General features: G+C 56.4%; 1 protein-coding gene across 1 annotated transcript in view; it reads left to right on the top strand.

Annotated features, from left to right (window-relative positions):
- The window catches only part of JPH3 (junctophilin 3), a 99,948-nt gene that overhangs the window by 27,167 nt on the left and 59,512 nt on the right, over positions 1 to 13,269 (top strand). The window contains exon 2 of the mRNA XM_070612460.1: positions 8,835 to 9,612. Within this exon, the coding sequence (XP_070468561.1) occupies positions 8,835 to 9,612 (778 nt within the window). The remainder of the gene's footprint in view (positions 1 to 8,834; positions 9,613 to 13,269) is intronic.

A 13,269-nucleotide genomic window follows, 5' to 3' on the forward strand; every position in this document is an offset into this window, starting at 1 on the left:
TGCCAGCAGGTTGGGTTCTTCTGAGGTCTGTCTCGTTGGTCGCCCTCCCACTGCCTCTTCACATGCTCGTCCCTCTGTGCACATTCCCTTGGTTTCATTTCCTCTTCTTATAGGAACGCCATCCTAGTGGATTAGGGCCCCCCTACAGCCTCTTTTTTTTTTCTTGTGGTAAAATACAAATAACATAAAATTTACCATCTTAACTATTTTAAAGTGAACAGTTCAGTGGTATTAAATACATTCATAATATTGCACAACCATCGTCATTGTCCATCTCCGTACTTCTTTTCATCTGGTAAAACTGAACCTCTGTACCTGTCAACCCTCGCCCCCAGCCACTGGGAACCACCATTCTACTGTCTGTCTCTATGAATTTGACTCCTCTAGGGAGCTCATATAAGTGGAATCATACAGTATTTGTCTTTTTGTGACTTATTTCATTTAGCATAATGGCCTTAAGCTTCCTCCATGTTGTAGCACGTGTCAGAATTTCCTTCCGTTTTTTTTTTGAGGAAGATTAGCCCTGAGCTGACATCTGCTGCCAATCCTCCTCTTTTTGCTGAAGAAGACTGGCCCTGAGCTCACATCCATGCCCATCTTCCTCTGCTTTATATGTGGGATGCCTACCACAGCATGGCTTGCCAAGCGGTGCCATGTCTGCACCCGGGATCCAAACCGGTGAACCCCAGGCCGCCGAAGCAGAACGTGCAAACTTAACCACTGCACCACTGGGATGGACCCTCCTTCCTTTTTAAGGCTGAATAATATTCCATTGTGTGAATGGACCACATTTTGCTTATCTATCCATCTACTGATGGCTATGTGGGTTGTTTCCACCTTTTGGCTATTGTGAATAGTGCTGCTATCAACATGGACATGCAAATACCTCTTTGAGACGTTGCTCTCGATTCTTTTGGATATGTACCCAGAACTGGGATTGCTGGATCATATGGTAATTTAATATTTTGAGGAACCACCATCCTGTTTCCCACAGTGGCCGTATCATCTTACATTCCACCAGCAACGCACGGGGTTCAGTCTCTCCACATCCTTGCCAGCACTTGTTTTTTTGACAGCAGCCATCCTGATGGATTTGAGGTGGACTCTATGTGGTTTGAGCACCATTTTGTGTGTTTATTGCCTGACGGTCTCATTTCACCTTCCTCATCTCTTTAAAGGCCCTTTCTCTAAATATGGTTACATTTAGGTGCTGGGGTAGGACTTCAGTGTATGGAATTGAGGGGAACTCAGTCCATCCCATAACACATGCCAATAGCTGTAACTATTCAGAGCCCAACTAAAACAGATTTTTAAAAATGATACTTTCTGGGCGCTAGCCTGGTGGCATAGCAGTTGGGTTCGCACGTTCCACTTCAGCGGCCCGGGGTTTGCTGGTCCAGATCCCGGGTGTGGACCTGCACGCCACTTGCCAAGCCATGCTGTGGCAGGTGTCCCACATAGAAAGTAGAGGAAGATGGGCACGGATGTTAGCTCAGGGCCAGTCTTCCTCAGCAAGAAGAGGAGGATTGGCGGCAGATGTTAGCTCAGGGCTGATCTTTCTCAAAAAAAAAAAGCAAGATACTTTCTGGTGTTGGTGATGATGTGGGGAAGGTGGTGACTCTTACGTGGTCTTTTCCAATGGCAATTTACCAGAAACCTTAAAAAAAAAAACCCAGCAAAAACAACCTTTCTTTTGACCAAACAATTTCTCTCTGGGAATTTATCCTAAAGCTCTAACTTAACATTGTGTACAAAGATTAGCTATCAAAAGTGAGGAATGACCTAAATAGCCCGCAGAACAGGATTGGCTTGTAATTTATGTGATTATGGAACATTCATGTATGGGACTAGTTGCAACCGTTATTAATGATGTAGAAAAGGTGAAGAGAGGACCAGGCTACCTTGTGAAGGAAGGAAGGTTCCAGAACATGGTACACTCATGGGGCTATGATGCTGCTGCCCTGGCTCGACTTCTCATGAGCTCATGGACCGGCCTCTCCAACTCTGGTCTTTCTTTCCCACATCCCTGACACCTGGGGAGGCCGGCAGGAAGTCACTTGGGGGCTGTGACAGGTGCACGTCATCTGGTCTCCAGCCATCCTGAGGCAGTCAGTCATGGTTGGGGCCTGGGAATGTGGTTTTCTCTCTTTTGTAAAAAAAATACAAACAACAGGTGACTTTCATCGTGTCTTCAGGGATGTGTGGGAAGCATGGCTTCCTCCTTGGTCATTTCAGCGTCCTGCTCGGCTTGGAGAGTCTGGTTGTGGCCCTTGTGCTGTGAAGTTGCTGTGCTGGTCATTTTAACCCTGGGCAAAGTGCACTCTGCCGTTTGTGTCCAGAAACTCTGGGAAAACCACTTCCTGTTGAAGTTCGAAGCACAAGAAATAATGGGGTGCAGCCAGCTGCTCAGAGCATCCCCTGGCCGGGGCGTGGGGATGGAGGGGCCCCTGTGTGCCCCCCGCCCCCCCGGGGACTAAGGCGGGCTGTAGATGAGGCAGGCAGGGCGCGGGGTGTTCTGTCCACCCCTGGACAAAGGGCCTGGAGCTTTGTAAATGCTGTTCGCCACCCTCGTGGGAAGATGCTGTTCAACATGGGGCTCGCGGCCAAGTCTGACCTGCGCCCGGGACCTCTTGCTGCAAGGGGTCCTGGGGTGCACAAAAGACACAGACCCCCCAGGACAGGGCTTGGTTCTGGGACGTCTCAGGCAGAGCGAGTTTGGGCCCGAAGGACATTCAAAGGGTGTGTGCTTTGAGGGGCACGAACCCCCTCAAAGCAGCTCGAGTGACATACGGGTTCACTGGAAGGAAGGAGGGGCGTCTCAGGGAGGGAGAGGGAGCCAGGACGGGAGCAGCCGCCGCCGCTGTCTCCAGCTCTGAGGGAAGAGGCCCCAGGGCTTCTCCTGTGACGTCTGTTTCTTTCTCTGCATCTCCAGGTGGTGGAGGCGGGTAGTTGTCCTGTGGGCTTCATCACCTCCCAGCTGGGAGCCCAATGGCATCACCCTGTTACGGCCCCAGCATCCCAGTGGGAGAATGTGGTTGGCCAAGGGGAGGGTCTATCTGGGCTCCAGTCACCTGTGACAGAGGAGGGGCCTTCAGTCTGTGCCCTGCAGAGGGAACAGGGGGCAGGCCAGGCAAGTCGGGTGGGAGCCCAGGTGGGGTGGGAGGTTTCTGGATGGGAGAAGACAGGCATGGGGTGATGGCATCGGTGCCTGGGTAGGTGGCCACACTGTGGGGCTAAGAGAAGGGGTGGTTCAGCCTCCTCGAGACATGAGACCTTCTGCACAGGCTTTGGAATCAACTCAACCTGGGTTCAAATCCCACTCTAGCTGGGTGACCTCAGGCAGCTCTGCTGCCTCTCTGAGCCTCAGTCTCCTTGTCTGTTAGGTGGGCACCGTGAGTCCTGACCGCACAGCAAATATTCTCTTCCTCTCCCCTTGACTCTGGGACGCCCAGCAGGCCCCCCCAGTGGGGGGTTTTTCCTGCCACCGGTGCCTCATCGTCAGGTGTGGAGCATGGGGGCCCTCCGTCCACGATGCGTCCCTCCTTGGGTGGGGCTTCGGCCTGAGCCCATGTCTGCAGCGGGCTCCGTGCCCCTCCCAGGAAGCACTCTCCCCATCCTGCCCAGGGCTGGCTCTCAGGGTGCGCCCTGGGGGCCATCTCACGCGTCCCAGTCCTGGAGGCCAACATAGAGGAGAGGCTCGTGTTCCACCAGGCTGGTCCTCAGCTGATGGCGTGGCTTCAGAAGAGGAAAACAGAAGTGTGCGTGGGACCCGCAGGGCCTTACTTGAGACATGTATAACTTGGCAAGAGCCGATCAGAAACCGGGGTTGAGGCCCGGACCGGAGCTGGCTGAAGGATGTGGGGCCGGGCTGGCGAGGCTGTGCGCTGGCTTTTGGATCTGAACCTGGTTGTTTCCTGAACCAATGCTGGTGTCCCCAGCGTGCCAGGTGCTGGAGCAATTGTCTCAGTGGACCTCAGAGTGGGGCCCCCTGGGCGCAGTGTCGGCCTCACCTGGGAGCTCGTTAGCCTGCGCCCACCTGCCTGGGTCAGAAACCTGGGGCGTTTGAACACACCTAGTGGGGGATGCTGACACTGCTGGAGCATGAGACCTCCTGGTGGTCTCCTCTTGCCGGTGTTCTGGGTGATGGGCGTGGAGGGGCCAGTCCATTGCCTTCACCGCAATGGGCAGGCGAGGTGGGGAACCCATGGGAGGGGCACCTGTGTGTGACCACGCCTTCCTGAGGCTGCTGGGAAAGAAGCAGGATGCACCCTCGCCTCCAGCGACCCACCTGCATCTGGGTGTCTTCTGGTGGCGGGCCGCCGCTGTTCCAGGGGCCCGAGTCAGCGTGACCAGTGCAGCAGGAAGTTACCCAGCTCTGGGACTGGCCAGCCCAGACAGACCTCACAGCATCCCGTGAGGACGGTACCTTTCGGGGCCACAAGTGGTCTTCCCTGTGCACTTGGCTGTGCTGGCTTCTGTCTTCACATACAAGCTCCTTGAGTGTAAAAGAAAACAACACATCATTGGATTTAGTGTTTTGCAAATAACCAGTCGGATTTGATGGAACAGCCACTGGGAATCAGGGCCTTGAATTCAACCTTTGCCCCCTGCCCCCCAAGAAAGAACGGCGGGGAGAAGGGACTTTGGCAGGAGAGGAGGCCCAGCGAGGTGGGAGTGGAGGGTTCCCCCTGGGCCTTGTTGCCGAGCTGGCCTGAGTCCTCTCCCTGGTCCTCCCCAGCCCGTGCTGTGGAGCCGTGAGGCCCGGCCACCCAGGCCCGGCAGCAGAGCCGGTCTGGAGTGTCTTTCTGTAATATTGAAGGCCACTTTCTTAGTGACGTCAGTTATAAGATCAGAGATGTGTTCCGACTCGGGGCAGAAGTGCAAATACAACAAAACTGTGAACTCTGGGCGAGGAAGGCTCAGCTAGCCCCTGTCAGGCCACGGGTGGGCGGCCATGCCCTACGCTTTATGTGTGGCCGTTACAGTACTTGGACCCAGCGGGTGGGTGTTGCTGTCACTCCCATTTCACAGGTGAATGGACCGAGGCCCAAGAGGTGAAGTGAGGTCCCCCAGGTCACAGCTAAGTGGCAAGGATTTGGCACTCTGGACTCGGGGCTCTGCTCTCCCCAAGCTCCAGCGCCACGGTCTAGGATGTGGAAGACTCTGACACGATTCTCAAAGCCCTTAGAGCTTGAGCGGCTCTTCTCTTGTCTAGTTTTGGGAGTTTGAAATCATATACATGTAATTTTCACTGTGCTTCCATTCATTTCTCTGCTACCAATCATTATTCTTTTAAAAAATTGATGTGAAATTCACATAACGTAAAACTAACCATTTGAAAGTGAGCAATTCACTGGCACCTAGCACATTCACAGGGGTAGGCAACCACCACCTCTGTCTAGCTCCAAACCCTTTCATGACCCCTAAAGGAGACCCTGTCCCCATTGGCAGCCCCCCCCCCCAGCCCCGGCACCGCCCGTCTGCTTTCTGTCCCTGTGGCTGTGCCTGTTCAGCACTTGCCAGGATGTGTGTAGTTCAAACGAAGCCTCGGTGGACAAGTCGTTTCTCCTGGCCTTTCGCCCTTGTCTGGGCCTGGAGCACGTCCTCTGTGCACACTCCTGACCGTCCCCAGCATCAGCTAATCTGTCGAGGGGTCCCCAGAGTCATGGACTTCAGGACAATACACTGTGGCTGTACCGTGCAATACACTGAGGCTTAGAGAGGCCGTGGTTTGTCCTGGTCGCTCAGCTCCTTAAGAGAGGGTGTGTGGCTCGTGGAAGGCCAGGGTGGCAGGAAACAGGAGCTGGGAGAGAGCGGGAGGGACGGCGAGCCCTGGGTCCAGGCTCTGCCCCAGGCAACAGCCCTGGGTTCGAATCCTGCCCTTCTACTTCCTGGCTGAGCGGGCCTTGGGTGGGCCACAGCCCCTCTCTGAGCCTCTTTTTCTTCACCTGCGAAGTGAGGTGCTATGTGCTCCCTAAGGTTTTGATGATACAATTAATAATAGTTGCCATTAACTGAGCGATCACGACCTTCAGCACTTTCCGTCAGTTACCTCATTTTGTCTGCACAGCCACCTTCCCCGTTTTACAAATGAGGAAACTGAGGCACAGAGAGGTTAAAGCAGACTTTCCTAAGGTCATAGGTCCAGAAACGGTGGAGCTGGGACTCGAACCCAGGTCTTTCCCGCTCCTGACTCCTCCCGGCCCCGAGCCCCTGCACCTCACGGCCTCCACCGGGCTATGGGGAAGCTCCTCTGGGCACCTCTACTTTTTGAAACACTCGTGGCAAAATATACATAACGTGAAATTTACCATCTTAACCATTTTTAAGTGTACACTTTGGTGGTGGTAAGTGCATTCACATTGTTGTGCAACCATCACCACCGTCCATTTCAGAACTATTTCATCTCATAAAACAGAAACTCTGCCCCCATTGAACACTCACTCCCCATCCCCTCCCCCAGCCGCTGGCGCCCACCCTCCTACTTTCTGTCTCCATGAACTTGACTCCTCTAGGGACCTCCCAGAAGTGGCACCCCACAGCGTTTATCCCTTTGTGGCTGGCTTATTTCACTTATCAGAAGGTCCTCAAGGTTCATCCATGTTCTAGCAGGTGTCAGCATTTCTTTTCCTTTTAAGGCTGAATAATACTCTGTTGTGCAGATGGACCACATGTTGCCTCTCCATTATGTCTGCGCTCTTTAACTGTGGTTTCCATCCTTATCTGTAAGCCCCGGCCTCCCTGGGGAGACGGAGGGGTGCTGGGGGTGGAGTGAGCTGAGTCTCCTTCCTTCCCAGGGGCATCCTCAGCTGTGGGAGGGGCATCTGCCATCCTTGGCGCCCCCATGTCGGCACACCCCAGGCTGCCATCTTGGAAGATCTCTGGGGTGCCTGGACTCAGCAGAGAAACCTGTGGGACGCCCCGTTAAATTTGAATTCCAGATCATCCATCTGATCGTTTCTAGTTTAAGTGCGTCCCATACAATGTGTCCCTAAAAAGTTATTTGTTATTCATGTGAAACTTAGATTTAACTGGGCACCCTGTGTTTCATCTGACAGCTCCGTCCTCAGCCCACAAGTAGGAGGGCAGTGAGCTGGGGGTGAGATTTGGGGTTGAGACGCCCTACAGCGCAGCCCCTTCCAAGCTTGAACTGACTGCAGGAGGCCACTGTCCAGGCAGCAGGTCTGGCCTTCTTAAAGGGCCACCCTCCTGCAGGTTGCCACATGCCCATGCAGAGGAGGAGCCACCCAGGACTGTGAGCTTGGTCCCAGGGTCCTTCTCACAACCCTGGGCTAGTGTAAGCCTTGGGGTCTCCACCCCAGCGTGGGCCACAACAGGATGCTGAGTGGCACAGAATCAGCCACTGCCTTTGCCTGTCCCTCCACGACTGTCCCCCACTTACAGCCTGGTTGACTGACTCTGAGACAGAGTGCATGGGGCACTTGGGCACACAGTCTCCTGGGGAAGAATGTGCCCCGTGCCCAACATGGGCAGCAGCGGCCTGAGGCAGGAAAAGCTCTTGGTCAGGGCAGGGGTGGGAGGAGGAGGAGAGTGGGGAGACCCCTCACTGCACCATGCTGAGGGTCATTTACTTCACGCAACTACCTGTGGCATGAGGAATTTAGACCTGTTCTACAGATAAGGAAACTGAGGGTCAGAGAGGTCCAGACATTTGCCTAAAGTCACACAGCCAATAAGTAGAGCAAGAATATGAGCCCAGTTCTGCTGGTTTTTTTCTTTTTCTTTTTCTTGTGGTAAGATATGTAACATAAATTTGCCATTTTAACCATTTTTAAGTGCATAGTTCAGCGCCGTTATTAACATTCACAATGTTTTGCAACCATCACCTCTGTTTTCAAGACTTTTCCATCACCCCAAAGAGAAACTCTGTACCCCTTAAGCAATAATTCCCCATCCCCTCCCCCAGTCCCTGGTACCCACCCTTCCACTTTCTGTCTCTATGAATTTGACCACTCTCTGTGCCTCATATAAGTGGAATCAAACAGTATTTGTCTTTTTGTTTCTGGCTTATTTCACTGAGCATAATGTTCTCAAGGTTGATCCAAGTTGTAGCATGGGCCAAAATTTCCTTCCTTTTTAAGGCTGAATAATATTCCATTGTGTGGATGGACCACATTTGGTTTATCTGTTTATCCGCCGATGGACATTTGGGTTGTTTCCACCTGTTGGCGATTGTGAATAACAGTTGGCTGCTATGAACAGAGGTGCGTAAATAGCTGATTAAGTCCCTGGTTTTGATTCTTTTGGGGATGTCAGGTCTGCCGATTTCAATACCTCAAGGTCCACATGCACTTACGGTGTCTTCACTGAGTGGTCTTCCAAACTCTTCTTGGATACCTCCAGCAATGGGGAACTTATTACCTATCAAGGCACCCTCTTCAGTACCCAGTTTATAGCCCAGATCTGTGTCCCTGTAGCTGCCACTCGTGGGCCCCACGACCCTCATTTGGGGCCACTCACCCAGGATGTGCTTCTTCACTAAATCCCTTCCGGTCTTCTCCGGGTTAGGCCTTCTGCATACGCAGGGGGAGCTCTCCAGTTAACTCTCCACTCTGTGCTCCTGCCTCTGCATCAGAGCCTCATGCCTTCCTTTCCGCTCCCCAACTTCTGAGAGAGGACGAAATTCAACCGTGGGAGGCAGGACTGAGGTGTCTTTAACGTGACCATCAGTGATGTAGACTAAAAACGCACCACGGCCTGTCTGCCTCGATGTAAACCTCACCGAGTTGCCCCAAGACGGGGAACCGTGGGGGCTCCGTGCACTGTGTGCGCGCCCCGCCCCCCGCGCTCACCGCTCTCCTTTGTCTCCGCAGGGACCTACCAGGGCCAGTGGGTCGGCGGCATGCGCCAAGGCTACGGCGTGCGGCAGAGTGTCCCCTACGGCATGGCGGCGGTCATCCGCTCGCCCCTGAGGACGTCCATCAACTCTCTGCGCAGTGAGCACACCAACGGCGCTGCGCTGCACCCCGACGCGTCCCCGGCGGTGGCGGGCAGCCCGGCCGTGTCCCGGGGGGGCTTCGTGCTGGTGGCGCACAGCGACTCCGAGATCCTCAAGAGCAAGAAGAAGGGGCTGTTCCGGCGCTCGCTGCTGAGCGGGCTGAAGCTGCGCAAGTCGGAGTCCAAGAGCAGCCTGGCCAGCCAGCGCAGCAAGCAGAGCTCCTTCCGCAGCGAGGCGGGCATGAGCACGGTCAGCTCCACGGCCAGCGACATCCACTCCACCATCAGCCTGGGCGAGGGCGAGGCCGAGCTGTCGGTCATCGAGGACGACATCGACGCCACCACCACCGAGACCTACGTGGGCGAGTGGAAGAACGACAAGCGCTCGGGCTTCGGCGTGAGCCAGCGCTCGGACGGGCTGCGCTACGAGGGCGAGTGGGCGGGCAACCGGCGGCACGGCTACGGCTGCATGACCTTCCCCGACGGCACCAAGGAGGAGGGCAAGTACAAGCAGAACGTGCTCGTGAGCGGCAAGCGCAAGAACCTGATCCCGCTGCGCGCCAGCAAGATCCGCGAGAAGGTGGACCGCGCCGTGGAGGCGGCAGAGCGCGCGGCCACCATCGCCAAGCAGAAGGCGGAGATCGCGGCCTCCAGGTAGGAGGGCCGGGGGCTCGGGGCGGCGGCCGGCGTGGTCAACGGCGCTGCGCAGTTTGAGGCCCACCCTGGTTCTTCTGGAACTATGGCCTGTGGAACCCTGGGGACCCTCGGAGGTTCTCAGAGGTGAGACAAGGAAATGCTTGGTCTGAGGAGGGCTCCCCTCAAACAGAGCAGCATCTCTGTATCTGCTTTACCTGCTGGTGTTTATCGTAAAATATTGATGCATAAAGAAGTGGGCGGTGCTGCTGGTGAGGTGTGTAGGACAGCGCGGGATAAAAGAAAGGTGTGTTGCCACCACGGCCAGGCTCCCAGGTGGACACGGAGCGCCCAGCGCTGCGGAGATGTGGGAGGAGGGTGGAAACTGTCCAGACCACCCCACCCTGCGGCCCAGATTGTCCATGGGCCCTGGGAGATGGTGCCAACTGGACACATGGGCTGTAGGCGCCAAGCAAGGGGCTCTAGCAAGACTTGGTGTTTTGGGCCAGTAGCTGTTGTGAGTGGGATGCAGGACTTTCTGAGTTCAGGGTCCAGCAGGCCCTCTGGCCCAGACCCTAAGCAACGGGTCCAGAGTTGACCATTGGTGGGCGCCATGTTGGATTTCGAGGTGTCTTTGGTGTTGGTGCAGGGGTGGGGCCTTCAGAGCTGGAAGGAGGGAGTCCAGGGTCTGTAGTGGTAAGCGTGTGAGCCTGGGTCTGGTCCAGCAGGCTGTGGGAGGCTGTGGACAGCAGGAACACAGCAGGTCCCTGCCACAGGTTGAAGGAGGGCCACCTGGCTCAGGCTCTCGTTCTCTCTGAGCCTCGTTCCGTCAGCTGTGAAACAGGAGTAATGGCGCTGTCTGCCGCAAAGGCTGAGAACTTAAGTGACAACAGCTCCGTGCGTTGGGTGCTGGCTCTTGGAGACTGCAGACCCGCGTCCAGCCCGGGCCCATCAGTGCTGAGCAGCCCGGGGAAGGTACTTACCCTCCCTGGGCCGGGTTCTCCATCCAAGGATGGGTTGGAGTGGCATGCAGCGATCACGGCCCGCATGGGCTGGTGTGTGCCATTGTCACCCTCCCAGCCCTCCCTTGAGCTGTGTTGGCCCCTCCCCTTCAGCTCTGTGGCCTCCCAGGGAAGGTGGGTGTGTCTTCACATCCACGGGTGTGACCTGGAGCCCTGTAGACCTCTTGGTGCCCGGAGCCACCCCTCGGAAGTGGGAGGCCACTGTGCCCCTGGTCACTGTGATGGGGGTGAGGATGAGCCTCCATTCCAGGCTGCGGGCCGAGCTGCGCTTCCTGTATTTTCTCAATGGGCTTAATTCAAAAACGGAGGAGGGAACAGAGTGAAGCCAGCAGATGAACGGCTGGGTCAGCGCCCAGACGCCCCAAGGCCCAGCCTCCGTTGGAGCATGAAAGCGGCCGCGGCGGCCACGTGGGACTGCGGAGCGGCTGGCCCAGGGCGGACGCCGGTCACTGTCACAGCCAAGAGACGGCCAGGTGGCGCAGGAGCTATGGGCCGCGTCGCTCCGCCCTCGGGTCCCGCCGGGCGCGGGTTCCTGGGCCCAGTCAGCGGTGTGTCCTCATCAGAGCGCCCAGGACCTTCCCCGGAGAGCAGCTCCGTGGGGACGGCTGCCACGAGGACGGGGGATGCATGCTGTGCTGGAAAGCGGGACCCGCACGGAGCTTGAGTTCTGGTCCTCTTATTTCCATTTCCGAGACCGTGACCCACAGCTCTCAGGTTGGGGGACTGGCCGCACAGCAAGGAGGGGGGCTGGGGTTGCTCCTCGGGCGGGGTCTGCAGCCTGGTTCTCAGCACCCTCTCCCACGTGTGCTGGAATCACCTGGGGGTGCTAGGACACACCTGCCGGCCCGTCCCAGAGGTGCCGAGTTCCTTTCTGGGATGCCACTTGGCTTCGGAGCCCTCAAAGCTCTCCAGGTGATTCTCAGGTGCCCTCAGCACCCTGGAGGTGTGTAAAATGCAGATGGCTGGGCCCCTCCCTGCCCAGCTTCTGATTCAGCAGGTCTGGGTGGGGCCTGAGAACCTGCACCCCTGAGGAGCACCCAGGATGCTGGTGCTGCCGGCCTGAGACCCACCGGCTCTTCCGTCTCACAGGAGGCCCACGGGGGAGGGGAGAAGCACACAGATGTGCCTGAGATGCAGGCAGAAGGTGGAGAGGGCCCCAACAGGGTCTTCAGTGGGAGACAAGAGTGAGAGGAAGGTGTGCAGGTGGATCTGGGCGAGACAAGGTCAGAGCAGAAAGTGCTGCCTTCTTCACCTGTGACTTCCAGTGGGGTCCTCTGCACCCCATTGTGAACTCCCAATAGGGAAGGGCTGTGATGACTCCACCTTGCCCTGTCACCCAACGTAGTGAGTCCCAGCAAAGAGGGGAACTTGGCGGCTCTCTCTTTAAGCAGCTTGTGTTTGGGTGGACCACAGGTATAGACCTCTCCTGCCTTCATACACTTGGGACACTGTTATGAAGCATCGTTTACCTGGGCAGCAAACCTATCACCCTGCGCACCTACTGCCTCCATGTCACCCTGACCCTCACCTGTGGCAGACATAACTAGTTGATCACAGTGCTTCTAGCAGGCGCAGCTGGCCTGGGAGGTGAAACTCTGCTGCTCCCCAGAGGACCAGCCTGCAGTCTGGTTGGGAATCAAAATATAAACCTGTCACCTGCTGAAGATGAAAGAGGCACAGAGGACACCTAGCCCAGATGTTGTCACACTTTGATTTCACCAGCAGAACCCTTTGTCATGCAGACTCTCATGGCTCCCCAAGGTATAAACCAGATAAAGGCAGGGAAGTGCTGGTCGAGCTGGAGTGGGGCGAGGCAGATTGTGGCCCCTTAGCCCCTCTCCATCCCTGGTCCCTGTGGTGGCCCCTGGGACACTTCAGCAGCACCCTGGGTTGATGGTCAGGCTTGAGCACCCCGTGCCATGGGGAGGGCACTGTGATTGACTGACTATGTCTGCCGAGGGTGAGGGCATGGAGAGTTCTGGCTGGTGTGAAACATCTGGTGTGAAATCCGTGACTCCTGCCATCCCGCAGCCCCTGAGAGAGTTACCAGAGTTGCTGGGACTCTAATGGTGGTCGTTCTGCTGGGCCCCCCTCTCTGCCTCCTCTGTGATTTATCTCCAGCGAACCTTACTGTGAAGAGACGGCTAGGGGTTTTGCAGAGTCGTAAGATGAGCTGAGAGGAACAGGGCTGTGTCATCGTGTATTGACTCACATTCTGTTGGGACAGAGACTCCGCCAGGCCAGGGGGTGTGTCCGACTCCAACGCTGTTGCATCCCCGGCAGGGCGGGCGCCTGGCTCAGTGGCGCGGTGTCTGAGCAGCAGCTGTGTTTTGAATGAATGAATGAATGAATAACTGCAGAGGCCCTGCTTTCACTCATTGTCAGGGGCAGTGGCCGCTTCCCTCCGTGCTGGGGACCGGAAGGCGTGACTGTGGTGTCCTCGGGGCGTGGGGCCACTGGGCCAAGCTCACAAGGAGCGGGGGTGGTGCAGCCACGTTACCAGTCCTTTCTGAGGGGACTGCTGGCCCCCTCTTGCTCCTTGGTGCCCACAGATTCCCAGCGGGGTGAGGTGGGCCCTCCTGGTCCAGCAAGGCCGCGTCTCCTGGCAAAGTTCACGGGAGAGAGAGTTGTGTGCTCCTGCAGGGTTAGTCGGGTA

The sequence above is a fragment of the Equus przewalskii genome, chromosome 3 (assembly GCF_037783145.1).
Source record: "Equus przewalskii isolate Varuska chromosome 3, EquPr2, whole genome shotgun sequence".
NCBI classification, from domain to species: domain Eukaryota; kingdom Metazoa; phylum Chordata; class Mammalia; order Perissodactyla; family Equidae; genus Equus; species Equus przewalskii.